The sequence below is a fragment of the Solanum dulcamara genome, chromosome 3, assembly GCF_947179165.1.
Source record: "Solanum dulcamara chromosome 3, daSolDulc1.2, whole genome shotgun sequence".
Classification (NCBI taxonomy): Eukaryota; Viridiplantae; Streptophyta; class Magnoliopsida; order Solanales; family Solanaceae; genus Solanum; species Solanum dulcamara.
In genome coordinates, this window is record NC_077239.1 from 80,134,391 (window position 1) to 80,155,006 (window position 20,616).

At 36.0% G+C, this 20,616-nt stretch overlaps 1 protein-coding gene across 3 annotated transcripts; it reads left to right on the forward strand.

The window, feature by feature from the left end:
* The first annotated feature begins 2,099 nt into the window (after positions 1–2,099).
* On the forward strand, positions 2,100–20,077 carry LOC129883244 (uncharacterized). 3 transcript variants are annotated; one of them, XM_055957868.1, is made up of 24 exons: positions 2,100–2,696; positions 3,636–3,697; positions 4,509–4,646; positions 4,961–5,230; positions 6,084–6,170; positions 6,774–6,875; positions 7,032–7,097; positions 7,711–7,821; positions 7,916–7,977; positions 10,376–10,420; positions 11,416–11,489; positions 13,572–13,639; positions 14,345–14,413; positions 14,544–14,644; positions 14,716–14,797; positions 14,913–14,991; positions 15,070–15,157; positions 15,233–15,386; positions 15,827–16,012; positions 16,140–16,199; positions 16,958–17,247; positions 18,936–19,041; positions 19,289–19,345; positions 20,059–20,077. In XM_055957868.1, exons 1-23 carry the CDS (start codon positions 2,138–2,140, stop codon positions 19,340–19,342), a joined length of 2,913 nt encoding a protein of 970 aa, XP_055813843.1. In that variant the 5' UTR covers positions 2,100–2,137; the 3' UTR covers positions 19,343–19,345; positions 20,059–20,077. The 3 variants fall into 3 exon arrangements, with proteins under 3 accessions (XP_055813843.1, XP_055813842.1, XP_055813841.1); XM_055957867.1 differs by lacking the exon at positions 20,059–20,077 and adding an exon at positions 19,431–19,544; XM_055957866.1 differs by lacking the exon at positions 20,059–20,077 and having other exon boundaries at positions 19,289–19,544.
* The last annotated feature ends 539 nt before the right edge of the window (positions 20,078–20,616 follow it).

A 20,616-nucleotide genomic window follows, 5' to 3' on the forward strand; every position in this document is an offset into this window, starting at 1 on the left:
ATTCTATGATCATAGGCTTAGAGGTGGAAGTTGCTTGATCACAGACAGTTTTATTATTGAGGTGTCCATGAGTAACTGTGGTAATAGTAGTGGTTGCCTATGACTGGGTTAGTATGGAAGTGTGGTTGTGGAATGGCTATGCCCTATGTGGTGGGACAATTGGACTAGAACTAGTGGTGGCTGGGTGAAATCATTGAGTAGTTAAGGTTGTTAGGCGGGAACTGTTGGGGTGATAGAACAATAGTAAGATGGGCCCATAACCCACATGTCATAAATTGTAACTAGAATGAGTAGTGAATCTTTGGAGCGTAGAGTGATAAATACCTTAAGGGTGAGAGTAAGGAGTGTACCTATTGAATAGGGTGGATGAGATAATAAAGTTTAATTATTATGATCTCTCTTATTTTTCTATTCATATACTATGCGGTAGATATCAGATTGTACGATAATGCCTACCAGTACGTATTATTTGTACTGATACTACTCTTACTATGCCACTTGGTATAGTCTGGTTGCAGGGCTAGTGGAGTTTCTTAGGCGAAGGCGAAGTTGATCTTCCGAAAGCTCCCACTTTTCCTTTCCCGTGGTTGGAGCTGTGTCTTTCACTTATATTGTATCATATTTCTGTAGAGCTCTTGTACCTATTTAGACTAGTATCCTTATACTTTGTGGTCACATTTCGACACATAAATAGGATTAGGTGTCATACTTTGACACATATGTTGGATCGAATGTCACGTTCCAACACATATATTGTTTAGGTATGAGTTCTATAAGAGAACCATTATGTGGCTATCATCTGTGAATTGATCTTAACTATATAGATGATGATAGAGAAACATGCCAGATTATAATTGAGCATGCACATTCTGTGTAATAATTGATATGAAAGGACCGAAGGTCCAAGTGTTACCATTGACTGTTGTATCTGAGATTTACACAGTGAAATTGTATAATACCCTTGAAATAAAAAAGTGAATTCAATACACAAATTTCAAATTTCAAATTGACGAGTGAAAAAAAAAAGAACTTCGAAGGACCTAAAACTACTATTAATTATTTTTTACTCATTTGTGGGTATGGGTTAAATTAATTGTTACAAAGTGTTTGAGCATACCATTACTTGCTTTTTCTTACTCCTACTATAGAGTATGAGTTGGGTCTTTGATTTCGGGTGGACCATCAAATTTTTGACAACCATATTTGACACCCCAAGTTATGTCCAAACTTAGCCCAAAATTTCATAAATAACAATAATTCTGAGGCGTAATGATTAAATATAACGATAGTTTGGCTAATTGCGATTCATAACTATTATTGTGGAGTTGTATATATTTATTTGGAGTTTTGTATTTGTTCATTTTGTATCTATTTGGTCAACCTATTAACACATAAAATTATGTTGAATGCATCGCATTGAGAATTGGAGAGTGTAATTACCCATGCCAATTGCAGCCAATTAAGAAATTATCCATGCCAATTGCAGCCAATTATCTGCTGATCAAGAAATTTTATCAATCAAATATGCCAAACTGTGTAATTATAGCAAATCACACCAAATTTAATTTTTAGAGTGACTTTCCAAATAGGCTCTTAGTCTAAAATCACAAAATCCAAAAAATCTTTTTATATTTTTAAATTTTGTGTTAAGTCAAAATAAGACAAGTAAATTAAAACAGAATGAATATAATTCTTAATTAATCATTTATATATGGATGTACAATTTAAAAAGCATCTTCAAAAATGAAAAGTGGTACTCATTTTTAAATATAGCAAGCAAGACCTCCTTTCTAATGCGTTGGAGAAGCTGGTATTTTGGCAACATTATAGCAATGATTTTTATTCTAAAAATAATTATTAAATATTTAACTTTCATTAATTTGAAGGACGATTACCATACGTTTTAATTAATTGAGAGTTTAATATGCTCAATCAAACAATATAAGGACTAAAATTGCTATTTACCCTACAAAGAAATCACAAAAGTTGCTTGTGTAAAACATTTAGAACTCAAATGTTTGCAGAAGGGTAATTATGGAAATTCACATTCCCTTGCCGCCCTTTTCATCTTCCCATTTCCCGCCAAAATATAGCAAGAACACTTTAGAGAGAGAAAGAGTCAGAGATCGCAGAAGCAATGGATATGGAGTTTCCAGATGCAGCAGAGCTCGAATGGCTCGAAGCCAACGCTACTTACCCTGATGAAGAAGACGATGACCTCGAATTCGAAGACGATTTTCTTCAACAACCTCCATCACCACCCGTATCTGAACAGATTGCATCCCAACCCGACCCGAAACCTACTCTCTCACTTCCCACGAAACCCTCACTACCGAAGCCCCAACTTCAGATCAACTCTAGGAAACGGTTCCTGCCCGATGATCCAGACTCGTCGTCGGATGATAGAAATGTAGTAGTCATCACTGAGGAGAAGAGGAGTAGAGTTGAGAGATTGGAGCAGGAGGATAATGATGAGAATTGGCTTAGGTATTCACCTCCGAAGCAGCCTGAGGAGGAACCCATGGTGGTTGAACCTGAACCGGAACCGGAAGAGAAGATTTTAGCTAAGTATGCTTTGGAGATTGATGGAGATTGTACACCAGTGACTGGTTTGGATGGTGAGAGGGTTTATGCTAAGATATGTAGAGTTGAAAATGAAAGGGTTAAGAAACTAGAGATTAAGGGATATTCTACTGGTGAGTTCACTTTCTATTGTTATCTGTAAATGTGACATTTTTCTTTATACCATGTCAGGTTAGCATCAAAATTTCTTTATTTTTTCCCCAATGGTTTAGATGCACCTGTAGTTTAGTATTACTTTGTGCCGTGATTGTTGGATGTCTGAGTCATGGCATAATGGTTAAAGAAACATAGATTTTGGGTTAGAGTTTCTGCTGTAGGTTTGTGAGGGAGTAAGCAAAGAGAGTTGCCAAACACAAAAGAAAGTGTGGATAAGTGAATGTGACTATGGTTAGAATTTTTATGAAAAGGAAAGGAATCGAAGTGTGTTAGAATCCCACATTGGTTGGGAATGGACCGGTGGTATGCTTATATTGACTTTGGCAATCATCCGTATGAACTAGCTTTTGGGGTTGAGTTAAGCCCAAATGTCATATCGTATCAAAACCAAGATCATCCTTGTTTGGGCTCCCAACTTCTCCATTTTGGCTTGGGTGTGAAAGGGGGTGTTAGAGTAGGTTAGAGTTCCACATTGGCTTGGCTGAGCAATCGACTGATGGTCTACTTATATGGACGTAGACAATCCTCCCTCATGAGTTAGATTTTGGGTTGAGTTAGGCCAACATGTCATATCTTTACAAAGTGTAAATCGATTGGTTTTCATTCCCATACTCCCTTTGTGCTTACTTTTACTAACTTTTAACTTTTTACCTGGTTCCTTCATAGTTGTCCTAGTGTAATTAGATGATTACAAATGCTGGAGTTAATCAAGCATTTCATTACCTACTGTAAAAGCTTATGAATGTGAAAGTACTACTCCAAATCATCTTTGTTCTCTGCATAATAAGCCTCCTCTACATTTTGTTGGCATGCTCTGTGCTGTTTTTTCCATGTTTTGTTACTCAAAACTCCAAATTTTATCTCTGAATATCTAAGAGAGTGCAAATGTTATTCAGGTCTTATTCAGGAACCTGTCAGGGTCCTAATGCAAAGAGTGGAACACGACCAATTCACGAAGGTGCGGTTTCTATTTGGCCATCCATGCTCCACTATCATTCTACTCAATTTATCAACTATGCCTCAATTCATAAGCTAAATTTACGGAGTGATCCTGTCGAATTGAAACAGAAGAAAGATGAGAGGAGAAAATAATTTGAAATTCTCTTTGACATTTACAGATTCCTCCGAGGTCCATGATTAGAGAATAATGAATTCATACTTATCAACGGAATAAGTAATAACAAGTAGTTAATAAATGGAAAAGGAACACGGTCAGTTCACAAGAGTTGAGTTATTGATAAGGTTTCCTGAATCTCTGAAAATATAGCAACAGTCCTGAATTGTCTTGCATATTAAAATGGAGGAAAACAATTTGCTACTATAAACTCCTTTTAAGAAGATGAAAAGAAGGTATTTGTCCGATCCTGTCAATTATAGTTCTTTTGAAGTCCTGCACTGTTTTCCTTCTTTCTTTCGTTCTCCTTGGACTATTTTATTTTCGGTTCTTTCTTTCTGCCCGCGTTATTTGAGAGTCAGTGTACTAAATATACTTACATACTTCCTCATTTCATCTCGACTCCACTTTTGAAGAAAATATCTTAGTTCCCCAAGCCCTTTTTCTTAATAGGAGGGATAATATCTTTGACGGTTCACTGGTTGTCTCTGTACCTCATTTTCCCTCCCCAGTTTTCCTTTGGATGAATTGGAGATTTTGTGAAATGAAGCATAACCTTGTAGCTAAAGTTTCCAACAATTTTGTAAGTGCTTTTTACTTTTTTATGTATAAGTTCTTTGTTCCTCCTTGAAACCTTTCCTCCTTTGTCTTGAAGGCCCTGGAAGCTAGTTCTGAAGATCTAAGTGAAGTTAATCTTCCAATAGGAACTGTGGTGAATGAGCAACTTTGGGTGGATAAATATGCCCCTAGTTCATTTACAGAGCTTCTCAGTGATGAGCAAACAAATCGTCAGGTACTGCATTTATTAGCAATTTATTTATTCTTATAATGGTTTCTATTTAATACAACAAACAACATATCTAGTGTAGTCCCACAAAATGGGGTCTGGGGAGGGTAGAGTGTACGGAGATCGTACCCCTCCCTTAGAGGTAGAGATGCTGTTTCTAATAGACACTCGGTTCAAGAAAAACAGTCCAAAGCACATGGTTTCTACGTATTATATTTCATTTAAAAATTTAAGGTATTTTCACCTATCAAATCTTTTTAGGTGTTTTCTTAGAGATATTCTTATTTTGGGGTCTTGACTTTCTGGTCACTCTCCTGTAGGTACTAATGTGGTTGAAGCAATGGGATTCCTGTGTTTTTGGGGTTGAAATTAAGAGTACTACAGATGATGTCTTGTCTTCTCTGAAACGGCATTCGTTGGCTGTCCAACATCCAAGACGTTCTTCCAAGAGTTCTTTTGGAAATAGTAGAGAACCCAGAATAGACCATGAGAAAGCTCATAATGATTTGCATCCAGAGAGTAGTGATTCGGACAGAATAAAGGACCTTTGGGACAAGAAGCACAGAAAAGGTGGTCCTCCAGAACAGAAGGTCTGTCAAACTGGCCCTTTTTCCACTTTCTTTCGTTGATGCTCGAACCCCTAACCTTGTAGTTGTAGGTGGGTGATCCTTGCCAGGCTATCCCTCCCTTGTCAATCTTATAGTTTGTGTTTTAATTGCTTGCCTTGCTCTGATTTTCTTGTTTAAGCACATGATCAAAGAGTTGATTGTTGTCTCTTTTTTTTTTTCATTTTGCACAATATTATTGTAGGCACTGTTTATCTCTTTTCTTTTGAAATATTCATCTTCTCAAATATTAGCACCCAAGGGTGAGGCCTAGTGGTCAATGACGTGGCTGAGAGCCATGAAGTCTCAAGCAACAGAGACAAAAATATTAGGTGATTCTTTCCATCTGTCCTATCCTTGGTGGACAGAGTTACCAGGTATCTGTTGATGGTGGGAGGTGACAGATATCCTATATAATTAGTCGTGGTGCGCGAAAAAGCTGGTCTAGACACAGAAAAAGAATGTAATATTAGTAACTATAAAATGCAGTCAACAAACAATGAAACCAAAGATTGTAAAATCCTTAGGGGTCATTTGGTTTGAAGGCAAGTTATGATGAGATTAGTTATGCAAGGATAAGTTTTGTTGGAATTAGATTAGTGTTCCAGATGCCCCATGATCTCTCATTATGCACTTTCATAATTTTGCATCGGTGGTCATATCCCCATTATCTGAAGTTTGCTACTATTCTCCCCAATCCTTTATAGTACATATTGCACATATGGAAATAATGTTAGTTTTATACTCATCGCCTGCTTGTTCACTGTTTTTTAGTTCCTTGTTTCTTTCTTATTTTTATTTTAATTTTACTAAATTGTGAGAACCCAATCGCTTGCAGATTCTTTTGCTTTGCGGTCCTCCTGGGCTTGGGAAAACAACACTAGCACATGTTGCTGCTCAGCATTGTGGGTATCGAGTGGTTGAGGTCTTGCAATCCACTCATTCCAAACAGTCCCATATAGTTGTTCATTTAAACTTTTATCTCCTTTTTATCTTATTATCACAATCATTGTCAAAGAGGTCTGGTGAGAGATTGTTAGCACATTACAAGTCACATTGATGAATTATTTTGTTACCATGAAGGATCTGAAAAGGTTATTTAACTTGCTCTACTCTTTAGTATGTACTAGAATAACAGTACTTGACTCCACGCTTAAAATTCTACATATATCTAAATCCCTGGGAGCTAGTAGTTTGTCTCTTATTTTGAATAATTTTTTTTCCGTGAATTGCATGTTCTTTAAAATCAGTTCAGATGAAAAAACAAATGTGCAATTCAATTCGACCTACATATTAGAAGCCTGAAACCGACGGACACCCTACCCTGTACCTACATTCTAGTGTATGCTTGACTTCTCTCGAGTTTCATGGAGAAGTTGATGACAAAACTTGATTTCCCTGCTCAGTATGAGCTACACAAACTCAAAATGCCTTCAAACCTACCACCAACCTTGAATATCCTCCAAATCAAATTAATATGGAGTAATAGGTATCTGTTTATCTGTTGATTGAAATGCTTCCTTTGCAGATTAATGCAAGTGATGATCGATCATCCGCCAGTATTGAAGCTAAAATACATGATGTGGTTGAAATGAACTCTGTAAATGCTGATTCAAAGCCCAAATGTTTGGTCAGTTTTAAGTTCTGTTTTTGGGTTTTAAATCTTCCTCTGATGATTAAAACCCAAATATTTTGTCAGAATATAGTTGTGATTTTCGGTTTCAAATATTTATCAGTGGAATCTACAATTTTTTTCTGAACCATGGTTCATCTTTTGCTGTTCTAGGTTATTGATGAAATAGATGGGGCTCTTAATGATGGAAAGGGAGCTGTTGAGGTCATCCTTAAATTGGTAATATTCGTATTTGCTTTTGATTTGTTTCACCCTGGTAATTTTAGTAATCCCAGTATGACTGGTAATAAATTATAGCTGTAGGAAAACTATATGTGAGTCTTTTGTAATGCTACGGTAATATTACTGGCTCCATCATTTGAGCTAAGATTTGTTAATAATTTTAATTTGGACATTGATAGATCGATTTCAAGGTCTTATGTACCTACTGCTGATTAATTTTCAATGGAGTGTATATTTTGCCATTTTTCTATTTTACAGCTTGAATGATACATATATGTTCAACTTTATAAATCAACTAGTCACTCCAAAAGTGGGAGTCGGACTGTCCTTTTTCTAGCCCTAGCTTGTTTTATTAGTTCACACAGCTTATGGCTCACAATTCCTTAAAACGCCTTGGGAGAAACTTCCACTTGGTACTTGCTTACCACAGCAAGTTGGTCTGCTGGAACTTCTTTACTTCATAGAAAGATAATATCAGTAATATGGAGTACTCTGGCACCATATGTTTTTCATAGTAATTATGAAGTGAATTTCAACCTTTGGTTGGACCTCTTATTTTGACAGTATGTATGTTTCTGATAGAATAACAGTGTGTGCTTTATCAATGCAGGTTTCTGCTGAAAGAAGATTTCGTGCAGGCAAAGAAAATGAACCTGAGGGAGGAAATGCTGGGCAGAAGTCGTCAAAAAAGAGGCATCAAAAGACATCTTTGCTAAGACCTGTAAGAGTGAAGTTGTCGAAAAATGTTCATTTGTATATTAACTTGGCTGTATTCATGGCATTCTCAAATCTCAACTTGTGTGTTTAATTTGCAGGTTATTTGCATTTGTAATGACCTTTATGCTCCTGCCTTAAGGCCTTTGCGTCAGGTAGCAAAGTAAGTATTGCTTAAATTTTGCAAGACATCAGATTGAAGTGCATAGATTAGCATCTAGAGATCTAAATACTAGGTCCATGAAGAAAGCCGTAGACTCAACAATCACTTTTATATGACATTGCTGGTTTCACATGGATTGTATAGAACTTGATTTTAAGTTTGTTAGGTTTATTATTGCTATGCACTCGCGTGCCTACCTCAGTTGTTCTATTCTAGGTCTATGCTTCAGTTGGTTCGATTTTTTGGTTTTGGTTCTGTTGGGGCTTTAAGCACAAATTAAGTGTGGGCTTTAATGGAGAAAGACACAAATAGAAAACAAATATAAATATATATATGTTTAGTCCAAGACTAATAAGTATAAGCATGAACAACAAATATATGGACAAAAAAATTGTAAAATTTCTACGATAAAGTGAAATACCAATTGTTTAGTGTCTCCTCTTCAGGGAACACCCATTCACAAGGCAAAGTTTGTCTTATACCTTAGTGACTTCACTGAAGTGCACATTAAGCGAGGCGAAGCGCTCAACATGTTTTGAGCCTTGCTTCAGCTCTTAAGCGTGCTTTAAGAGCGTCTTTGACAACACTGGCTTGTATACTACTGGTGAGCTCATCCATAACTAGGGCAAATAGAATGGGTCAAGCTTGATCCATAGTGTAAGCCCACGGTTAAAGAGAACTCATGTTGTATCTCTGTCCACTGTTTTCTCACGCGTGACCGCTCCCTCGTACATATCCTTTTATGTTATTTGTATATTTGACATGAACTCTTTCTTCCCAAGTATCCAAAGTACTTACTTACCCAATTATTGTATGCCTTCTCTAGGTAGATGAATATCAGTGGGAGATTCTTCTTCATATCCCTAGAAATTTCCGTCAATCTTCTTAACAGACTAATAGCCTTTTTTGTAGATCTACCAGACATAAATGCAGTTGGTTCTATGTCACCCTTGTAATGTCCATAAGTCTATATTCTACCACTCTTTCCCAGAATTTCATGCATGACTAAGTTAATACATCCACAATAATTTGCCTAACTTTGAATGTCACATTTATCCTTATATATTGACATCTATTCACTTAGTAAATGGAATAGTTTGGTGATCCATACCACTTGTACCTCTTCAAGGTACTTCCAAACTTCTATTGGGATATTATCTGCCGAATAATCTTTCTAATTCATATTCTTTCCAGTATCTTTTATTTCACTATACCTAATTTTACTTGTGCAGCTAAGGTTTTTGTCTGTTGTGGATGTATGAAGATCTATCAAGTTATCTTTGTGATTTGTGTTAAGCAATTGTTTGAAGTAGCTTCTCCATCTCTCTTTGATCTTAAACTTGTGGAGATCTTTAGTTCACTTAACTTGGTTCAAGTATTTACTACTCCTCTCCAATAACTTGTATTTCTTTTTTCCTATCTGCATCCTAGCTTTTGTTACAGGTTGCTTAGGTTCTGTTCCGTTAATAGTCGGCTTAGTTCCTTGAGTTCCGTTAATAGTCAGCTTATCTCCTCTATTTGTTCTCTTATACTATTCAAAAGCTTTCTATCTTCTGTTGATGATAACTTACTGCACCACTCCTGTTTTCATTCAATAGCTCATTGCTCCTTCTCATTCCACCACCATGATTCTTGTGGCCGAGGTCATAGGTTTCTCGACATGTGTCTTGATCTAAAAGGTTTCTAGACATGCTTAATTATATGTGTTAGTTTGTAAGTCCCCATGCAACTCCCTTCAATAGCTTGTCATTAAATGCTTTTGGTTTTACCTTTTAATGTCTATCATCAAATTCTTATGCCACTTTTCTTCCTTATCGCTTCATTCCTTTGCTTCATATCTAGGACCAACAATCTATGTCAGGCAATTAGGGCTTCTCTGGGTATTACTTTATAGTCCTTGTATGTGATCCTTTCACTGTTTCTGGTATTGGATGAAGTCTATTTGTGTATTGTAAAGAAAAGACACCTGGGCTTAACTCAACCCCAAAAGCTAGCTCAATGAGGGGAGGATTGCCCAAGTCCATAGAAATAAACCACCAGTCCATTCCCCAACCAATGTGAGACTTTTTTTACCCACTCTAACACCCCCTTCACGCCCAGGCCTTACTGGGCGTGGACTGAGAGCCTAAACGGGGATGGGCCTGGATCTTTTACCATGTAAATATATGGCACCTGGGCCTAACTCAACCCCAAAAGCTAGCTCATGAGGGAAGGATTGCCCAAGGCTATATAAATCCCCAACCAATGTGGGACTTTTTTACCCACTATAACATGTATGATCCAGATTCCCTTTTTAGTCAAATGTTAACACTATATGTTGGACACTTTTCACATCTTACCTATATTATAGCTAATTACATAACTAACAAAGTACTTATTTATGTGGTTGGAATTGCAGGGTTCATGTATTTGTCCAACCAACAGTAAGTCGTGTTGTTAACAGGTACTTACTGCTAAATTATCAGACGAATCCCCTGGAATCTGTTTTCCATTTTCTGTATGATTAACTGCTTGGTAGAGTATAGGGAAAACCTACAGGGAGACTGGATTAACATCCAAGCATAAGCCATCTTTCAGATTTAAGTAATGCAATGCTCCAACCGATTTGTGTGATTTCAAATCCTTAGGAGATTTGTAACTTGTAACTCACCAAAATCCTAATAATTCTCCCAAGTTGACTAGATAAAATAATTAAAATTCAATGATTGTTTGTCATACAGTCACAAAAAGCAAGGATTTTGAGTCAGATAAAATTGAGGATAATATCTGAATGTTACACAAAGCTTAGACATTAACAAAAGGATTTGCATCTGATTTAATTTTATGGCCTATTGAAGGATTTCAAGTTTCACTCAAATAGAGTTTAAAGATACCGCAGATTAAGGGGGATAATTAAAATTCAAAATTGCAAATCAGAATGTTTTTTCTGCTATATTACAGTTTTTATTTTGGGAGTCCTATATTTTATATGGCTTCTTAGCCTATCATATTGACAATCGAGAACTCTATTTTCCATTTGGTGTAGATGTCTCAAAAGTCATGCTATATTAATGACCTGTATAACTATTCCTGTTGATGCGATTGGAAAGTTATATCTAAGCTGACAAGATGATTGACAGAATCTGATAAAGCATCAAACACATTCTGCCCATTCACTTCTGCTTTGTGTTCGTATTTTCTTGGATATGATCAAATGGGTGATTGACATTTCCATATTATAGCTCAAAAAGTATTGACACTTTCATGTACTCCTGAATCCTTTATGTTTTAAGAAGTATGCACATAATGGAAGAAGCACGAATCTTGTTCCAGTTTTCAGTTGTTAGGACCTTGCTTTAATTTAGACTTATCATAGAACAATGTGTTTATTTAGCAGAGATAGTATCTTCACAAGATATTTCCAAGTCTAACAAAGCCTAATTTATTGCATAATTGTAGGCTCAAATACATATGTAACATAGAAAGAGTGAAGACTAGTTCCATTGCTCTTACTGCTCTAGCAGAGTATACTGGTGAGTGCCATTCTTTCGTTTTGGTTGAAGACATCACTTATTAAATCTGAATTTCTCTGATGAAATGTGGTGTAATCATCTGAAACTAAAATTATTTGTGTCGTGAACTTGAAATTTTAGTAGTAGCATAGGAACTTTTAGTAAAATATTTCATGTGCTTTGTCACCAAAATTCTGTTAAAAGGAACAATGTAAGCCATGTTTCTTATGCTATTTATGCTATAATTGATATATGCTTAGTTCAAAGCATGCAAAAGTAACACATCTAAAGTGCTAGAACCAAACGTTTATCTTACTGATTGTCAGGGCAGTTAAGCACATTTACCTGCCTATTGGCCGGCCTTTAGAACTGCAAATATCGTTTAGCTGTTGCAAGATAAAGTAGTCATTAGAACCAAATTGAAATGATCATGCTAGGCTGCAATTTCTTCAAAACAAAAAGTTTTTTTGGAGTACTGGATGCATGATAAATTATTGTAAGTGGAGAGGCTTCCAAAAGGACTATTGAAACGATGTATACACTTGTCTACTCACATATGCAAATACCTGCATACACTATCTTTTTTTAAGAATGGTAACTTTACTTCTGTATATCCACAAGTATACTACAACAAAGTGTTGTCCCCCATCACAAAAGTTGTCACTTTACAAAATCCTGATAATTCTAGTTACAGCCAGTCAATTGCATTAAAAGCATCTTCTGTACTATCTATAACTACTTGTTTACACCAAAAATAATAAAAGTCTAAGCAGTCTGTCTTGATCTTGTGTATATTGCTCTTTTTGCCTGCAAAACACCTCTGGTTCCTCTCTTTCCAAATAGTACACTGTCTGAAATTTACCTACCAACCTCTTTTGGGGCTGTATTCAGGGATTAAATGTATATGTTTGATGTTAATTAGTTTGAGAAAGATTAGCAGAAGAGAAAATGGTTAAGGAGGCAGAGTTACTCACATTAGCAGTCTTAGTATTGCCCCTTCCTATCAGCCAACGTGGCTTGGTATGAAGGGTCTGAAGAAACTAACTCAAAATTTTCTGGAAAATGGTTATTTTGGTCTGCTCATGAGTTAGATGGATAACAGGTGGAGGAACTTGAGTCTTTCATCCTTCTTTTTAGGATGGCTGCTATGTCAAGATTAGTGGTTATCTCTGGACTGGTTGTCTTTTTAAGAGATATGTTTCCTGCAGAATTTTAGTTTGTTGCGTATAGTGCCTTGATATGCAGTTATGTCCAACTGTAATGATGGGTGACCGCAGATGTCACTAGCGTAACAAATAATGATTAGTCCACACAGATTGTGCTCGATCATACTTCGATATAAGCTCCAGTTAGATGGGAGGGAACATGCAGTTTGTTTGGTAAAGACAATGAGAAGGGAGTCTCTTCAGTTATGTGTTTTTGCCCTTCTAAATGGTTTTTCTTATAAGGTAATACTTTTAATAACAATTGAGGGAAATATACGAGTCATATACCTAAAGGAGAGAACCTACGTCAAAACAAACTATGATTCAGTGGGATTCAGTGTGTTATACCACCCTTATGAGATGATTTATTTGATGGGAGTTGATAAAACAAAGATAAGGGGAACCTGTGCCTCACCATATTCTATGATAGAATTCTTAGGTGCTTTGAAAACGTGAAGACACCAAACACATGCTTATAACAAATACTTAATTACACCTAATGATGTATGGAAGAATGTGCAACAAGGCTGAAGAGATTTTGCAATTTTTAGCACACCTTAGTTTTTGCTGTTTGTTATCTATTCCTTCTTTGCCTTTGTACCTAGCTGTACATTTTGTACGCATCATCTTGGTTCTCTCTCTACAGATGTTATTCTTACTTTACTGATCATATCATAAAAACAATTTGTTGTTCTTGAGGGGGAAATAATATAGATTGCAATTTTTTTTTTGTATTAATGAGAAGTCTTCATATTGGATCTTTATTCAGCTGCTGTAATTGCTTATTTATCCAATGTGCTGCATTGTTCCTTCTTTTTGTGCTTTGAATTATTACCTCTAAGTATGTTTTCCTGTTAATCATCAACTTGAACTTGATTTCTGAAATTATTTTTTCCAGACTGTGACATAAGATCGTGCCTGAACACCCTTCAGTTTCTTAACAAGAAGAAGGAGACTCTTAATGTGGTATTGCTTTATAGTTACCATGCATTTCTTTTTGTGGTATTAGTCTAATAGAGGGAAGAGGTTAAGAATTCGTTGAAAATCATACTATTATGACCTGGAAGATCAGTTTGCCTGCAACTAGCTTTCCATCAAGGATGTTTTCTTTTTCATTACATCGGGGCTAGGGGATTTCCATGTGAGGAATCGAACCCTCACCAACAACGTAAAAGTTTGGGTAGCCAACCAACTGCGCTACTAAGATTTCCCCCAAGGATGAGGTTGAAAGTGCTTATCAGATAAAAAATTGCTTCTATCAACCCTGACTCACATTATGTGAACAATATGTAACATCTGCTAACTATCTAAGTCTGAATATGTTTGTTTTTCTGACTTATCCAACCCTTCACTTATCATGTGAATTCTAGGAATACTAGTTCATGGTTTTTATCCACCACCATAGTTAATTTCTATGGAGCCATTGCGACATCTTTAAGGACTGTTTTGTAGAGCATAATATTTTGCTTTAACTTCTGAAAAATGTCAAATTCAAGTAGAAAAGAAGTTTTACTTTCAAGGAAGATTACCAGCTACATTATATCATGACTAAATTTGCAATTGACTTAAGATGAACTTCACTGTCTAAATGTTAAATGTGTTATATATGCTTTTCTTTTGTACATCCTTCTATTTTCTGTTTGATGAGTGATACATTCTTTCTAAACTTAGTTGGAGCTCAGTTCTCAAGTTGTTGGACGGAAAGATGCAACAAGAAGTGCTTTTGATATTTGGAAAGAAGTAAGCAAACTGCCTAAATCTTCAAGTTCTACTTCCATCTAACTTCTAACTGTATTATTTTTGTCTTTTTCCCTTTGTGATCAATCTTTTGACCCTCCGCATTCTTCTTCTTATTGTTTGATATTTGAAGATTTTGCAAAAGAGGAAAGTAAAGCAAACAAAGAAATCCTTTAATTGCTTCAGCAGTGTGTCCAATGACTTTGAGACACTGCACTCTCTAATATCTCATCGGTAGGTGAAAAATTGGAATACCGTTGTTTGAAGTTCTGGACTATCTAGTTTAATCTTTCATGATTCTTCAGGGGTGACTATGATTTAATTTTTGATGGGATCCATGAGAACATTTTGCAACTCCATTATACGGACCCCGTGATGCAAAAGACAGTAAGTGCATTGAGTACCCGTTACCACAATTTTTTTTCTTTGTTCTTTTTATTTCATCTGATCTTCCGCGTCTAGTTTGTCAATATCTCATATATGCTAATTACTTATCTTGAAGGTCCAATGCTCAGATATTCTTGGTTGCTCAGATATATTTCATCAATACACCATGCGCACTCAACATCTCTCCCTTCAAGGTAAATGAAATACTACCATCTGCTTTCTTGAAACTTATAATTCTTTTAAGCCTTATTTTATTATTTTTCTCTCTGCAGTTTATCAGTCTCCTCTTGCAATGTCTATACATGGTCTCGTAGCTCAAATTGGAAAACCAACTATTGAATGGCCTAAGTCTTTCCAAAGGTTCTGCTAGCTTTCCCTGGATACTCATCCTGAATATTAATAGTGGTGACTGTTGTTTCTCACCATAAACTGCAGATACCGAACAATGTCAATAGAAAAGAAGGAAATCTTACACTCATGGAAGAACAAGATACCACCATGCATCTCTAGGCATCTGTCAACTAAATGCTTTGTGGAAGACTTGATTTCTCCATTCCTACATATTCTGTCCCCATCAACACTGAAACCGGTAATTCTTGTTGAAGTATCTGTTGGTCGAGTTGCACTCGGGTTTTCTTTTTCTATTTAATATACACATAAAGCACATTTGGATTTGACTATCATATAGTGTTGCCTAGGGTTTTTCCAGTAATGCATCTTTGGAAAAGGATTTTACCCAGGCGTTGTCTACTTATCATTTGTAAAGGTTGCAAGTGTATAAACCTGGTGAATTTGAGTTCTGAAAAGATATTCACCATAATGGGAAAGAAAGCATTTCGCTCATTAGAAATGATTTTGTGGTTACTGCCTCTTTAGGTTATCATTCTTCTGCTTAATTTCTTTATTTATGCTTAGGCTGGTGTTATTATGGAAGCTAGGCCGAGTTGGTTATCTTTTGTGAATGTTGCAGTGAGAACTTGGGTTCACCTATTGGTGAGAATTGGAACTGATATATTCTTGCTTTTGCAGGTAGCATTGCATTTACTCTCAGAGAAAGAAAAAGCTGATTTGGCTCAGTTAGTAAATACCATGGTGTCCTATGCCACGACGTACAAGAACATAAAATCTGATCCTTCTCTGGTTATGCATCGTGGTGCTTCAGATGCATCAATGCTTTCATTGGATCCCCCAATTGGTGAATTTATAAACTTCAAGGTTAGCATGGTCAACTGCACCCATAGAAGGAAACTAGATTTGAATAGTCTTTATATTCCATCATTGTATGTAACTGACATGAGCTTAAGATTTCATCTGTTCTCTTTGATTTGGTGTTTTTGGACAGGGTTATGATTCCTCTCATATTGTTCTGGCATCGGCTGTGAAAGTTTTCTTGGTACATGAGGTAAGTAGAGTACTCTCAACTCTCTGCTCGTGAATTTTAATGCACTCTGTAGCAGAAAAACAAAACGAGGTTGATACACTTTCGACATGTATATAGATCCCAAACTAGTCCTGCATCAGTGAACATCGGTTGGATCTCTAGGAAGTAATTCCTCCATATATATGTGTATTGAGGTGTATGACCATCCCATCTAAAAGCTTTAGCTGTTAGACAGAGCACATCTTTAATTACTTGATTTATATTATGTCTCAACACAGCCCTCACTCATGGGCCAGATTCTATTTTTGGTCTTTAGATGGTGGTGAGATTTGAACCCAGAAACTTTGCTTGCTCTAGTACCATGTTGAAGCGTATGACCTATCTCATCAAAAAACTTAACCTGTCAAAGAGAGCACACTTTTATTTACTTAATTTTTATTATGTCTCAACAATACACACACACACGTAGGTGGACACCAACATTTACATGTGGTATACTATGCTGGATATTCTCAGCGTAGATTATAGTCGTTGGATGGCTTCGTCACAACCCGAATCATGGGTCCAACGAGCCTAGCTCTTGCCAAGCAAACCTTTTTTTTTTAAATGTCTCTCTCTTCCTCTTTTTCATTTATGTGCATGTCTGTCTATCTAGTTTCCATGTGTCATTCTTCCTTGTCCAATTAGTATTCCCGTGTGATTCTCCAGAGATTCTATTTCTAGATTATGTTGCTTTTATGGTGCATTATGAGTCATGTATATGTCGAACATTATTTTAGGCGGAAAAGCAAAAAATTTTGCAAGGAAATAGCAACCTTCACTCACCACCCACAGGTGCAGAAAGCCAGGACGTTTTGAGGTGCGAGAATAGCAGTACAATGTCTAAAGCATCAGCTTCTTCAGATAAAACAATACATTTCAGAGATCCTTCTAGACAAAAGCAATATGATTTGCCTAGCGCTTCTAATCAGAATAAAAGATCTGTTGGAGGTACCACAGCTAGCGGGAAAGTAGGCTTGCCTGAAATAAAGAAGAAACCATTTGTTGATTCTCGTTCCTTTTTTGACAGGTATTGTTAGCCTTACATTCCCCTATCTTCTGTTGGAATCAATTATGTGAAAATTTATTGAATCACTATCAACTTTAGTTTGATTATGTTATGGTAAATTTGAGGCAGGATAGGCTTTCCTCTCGTTTCTGTTATATACATGTTTTAAAGAACAAAACCAGTCAGGTAGTTAGACTAACAAATCTAGAGTGGAAAACAATGAAAACCATGTAAAATGATCATATTTAAGAGAAATATCTAACCCAAAAATACCAAGTGAGGCATTTCCTTAGCATGTGATTCCTAGAAATAGTCACCCATTGGTTACCAAACTCGTCTTCTTTCGATTATCTCATGTGCAGTTCAAATAAGTGAGAAGCAAGCAGAAGTATTCGAGCCTATACTTATTAGTAAAAACAAAGCCTGAGTACCTTATGCATGAGGGGACAAGCCTATCCTTTGGAAACTATGGTTGAGGGATAAGAGGAGGCAAGCCTTAATTGTATGGACGAAGTTGTGATATCTATGATGTCTAGCTTGCTTATACATGGAAATATCATAAAAAAAATTTCTTAAAATCTTTTGCTATTTTTATGTACTGTGGTTGATCTCTTCACCTGCACAGTTTTCTTCTTTCCAATAAGCTTAAATGATCAATATCTTTTTGCAATATGTTATGGATCATACCTCTTTGCATCAGCTGGACCATTTGGTTGGAAAGAAATAAGAGATGTTTTGAAAATCAATAGAGTCAGTTAGCTATTGTTAAAAATAGGAGCCTTCAAAATCTTTATTTCTGGTGTAGGGGTAATATGATAGAAAGTGAGGGGGACAGTTGATGGATTTTATAGGAGCTTTGAGAGTGTAATTGTATAAATTTGTTGCAACTTGTTTGCTTCACCTTCTTGGTACTTGGTTAGTGTAATTTATATTACCTTGTCAAAAAAAAAGGTTTTTATGCCTCACTTCAGTAGGAGGTCATCGCTTTGAGTTAGATTCATCTCATGTTTGTCTTATCTTCAGTTTCATAGCGAAGTGAACTAATGATCTTATGGCCATTATTGGCAAATGACATTTATATCTTTGCTTTGGGTACTCATTAATTGCTTGAAGACCAATGCTTCCAACCCATGCTGTTGGGGGAGAAAGCACTACAATTAAAGTTTGATATGATAATAAAAAATGAAAATAAATTGGACACGAGAATTTTACGTGAAAACTCCTCAAATAGATAGAGGGAAAAACCCATGGGTAGAAGGATCTTACTATGATAATATGAGAGTACACTGCTCTCAAATACAAGGAGAAAACAATAATTAACACTTCTCTCTTGTAAAAGGAACAACTCACTAAAGAGGACACTCAAGACTACAATATTTATCTTGGTGTATAACTCTCTTTGTGTTCTTACTCTTTTGGATTGTATTTTTTTGTGGGATGATCTAAATGAGGGCAAGAGGCGCCCTCTATTTATAGAAAACTAGAAACGCGTAAAATCCGCGTATTGCACCTCCCTTTTTGACTACGCATTCAAAACACGTTTTGTTCTCTTTTTGACTATGCGTTCAAAGCGCATTTTGTAGTATTTGACTATCTTGCACATGCTACTTGATAAGCTTTTCAGAAATTATATAGTCAGCTGAGAAACATGTTCTGGCATTTCATTGATAGGTAGACGCATCTACTCATGATGATTTTCTGTTTATCAGGTTTAGGAAACCAGGGGACAAAGCCACTCCAGATAATGACCATGCTAAACTTAAGCAAAAACTGGAGGAGAGGGATTCACGGCCTTTGTTGTTTAAGTTTAACGAGGTATTTAATCAATCTATACTTACTTCCATGAACCCAAAACATGGTACTATTCTTTTCATATCCTTGAGCTCAAATAGAATTTCACGTTTTAACTTGTATTGCTTCCATTTAACTTGAGTAATGCTACTATATGATCACATTCTTATATGATCTTACATGATTCATACACACAATAGACTTGACTTTTGGATAGCGAAGAAAGTGAATGGCAGTTGATTTCGATGTTTTGTTTGTTCATTCTGTACAGGGGTACACCAATGCAGTCAAGAGACCAGTAAGAATTCGCGAATTTCTGAAGTGATATGTAAGTGCTATTATTATATTATACAAAGTGTTGCATTTTTTATTTATTAACATAGCAGTTAAAATGTAGATTTATATGCTTCTAGGATCGAAGAAAAAAGAACTACCACCATGTATTTCATTCCAAAAATAATTCGTCAATGCATTAAAGCCTGTACATTATAATGGAAAGATATCTTTATTAGTTTCTGATGCTCAAATTGTCCGCTGTTTCAGCGTTTTTTCAAACTTTATTATCAATATCATTTATGTTTATCTTTTTCCGTTAATTATTCTTACACGAGTCCCAACCTAAGTCTGTATTATTTTATGCTGGAATTTAACTCTTTCCTACCATAACCAAACTACACAACAAGTTGGTTATTTTTTCCTTATATTAAACCCTAAACCCTCCAAACAGTCTCCCTGTTTCAGCTCAAAGTCCAAAAATTTGATCAATGGCTAACTTGCCTACTGATATCACCATTAATATAGTCCTAAATCTCCCAAGGAAATCACTTGTAAGGTTCAAATCTGTTTGCAAATCATGACATTCTCTAATTGAAGATCATCAATTCATCAATCACCATTATCACCTGAACCAAATCTTAAAGGCATTCAAAAAGGAACGAGACTGCTCGGTTGACGATCCGTTTATTTATCCTCCTTCCGAAATCAGTCCTGAATTGAGTATAAAATTCGTTAATTCTAACATCAATGAAGTTTTTCTTCTAGCTGTACCATTGCCTGACAAAATCGTTTTCTGGAACCAAGAGGTCCTCAGTGAATCAGCATCAATCTCCCTTCCAATCCAAAATACGAAATCGTTTACTCTAGGAAAACGGATTTATTTGGTTAAAACTTCAATGGTACCTTTCATAGCTACATCTTGGAAAAGGATGGACTATATTGAAGTTTGTAGTATGAGGAAGGAGTCGACGAGCTATTCGTGGATAAAAATGATGAAAATTGAAGAACCAGGTCCTTTGTTCCTTAAACAGTGTAAAGGTAATACTAGAGGTTTTTTGTTTTCAAGGACCGATAAAAATGGATGTGTGCTTTATGATTATTCAACACGAAAGTTGAATGAATTTGCTGATGGAATAATTGAATCAAAACGAAAGTTGAAAGAATTTACAATTGCTGGACCTCAAGTTTCACTTTTCATCGATCGAACATATGCAGAGGCTTTAATTTCTCCTATTGCTATTCTATATTAGAAGTTTAATTATTTTCCTTCTTCTTTTTAGTCATTATGAAAACTTTGTTGAACGTTAGGTTCATCTGCTACGA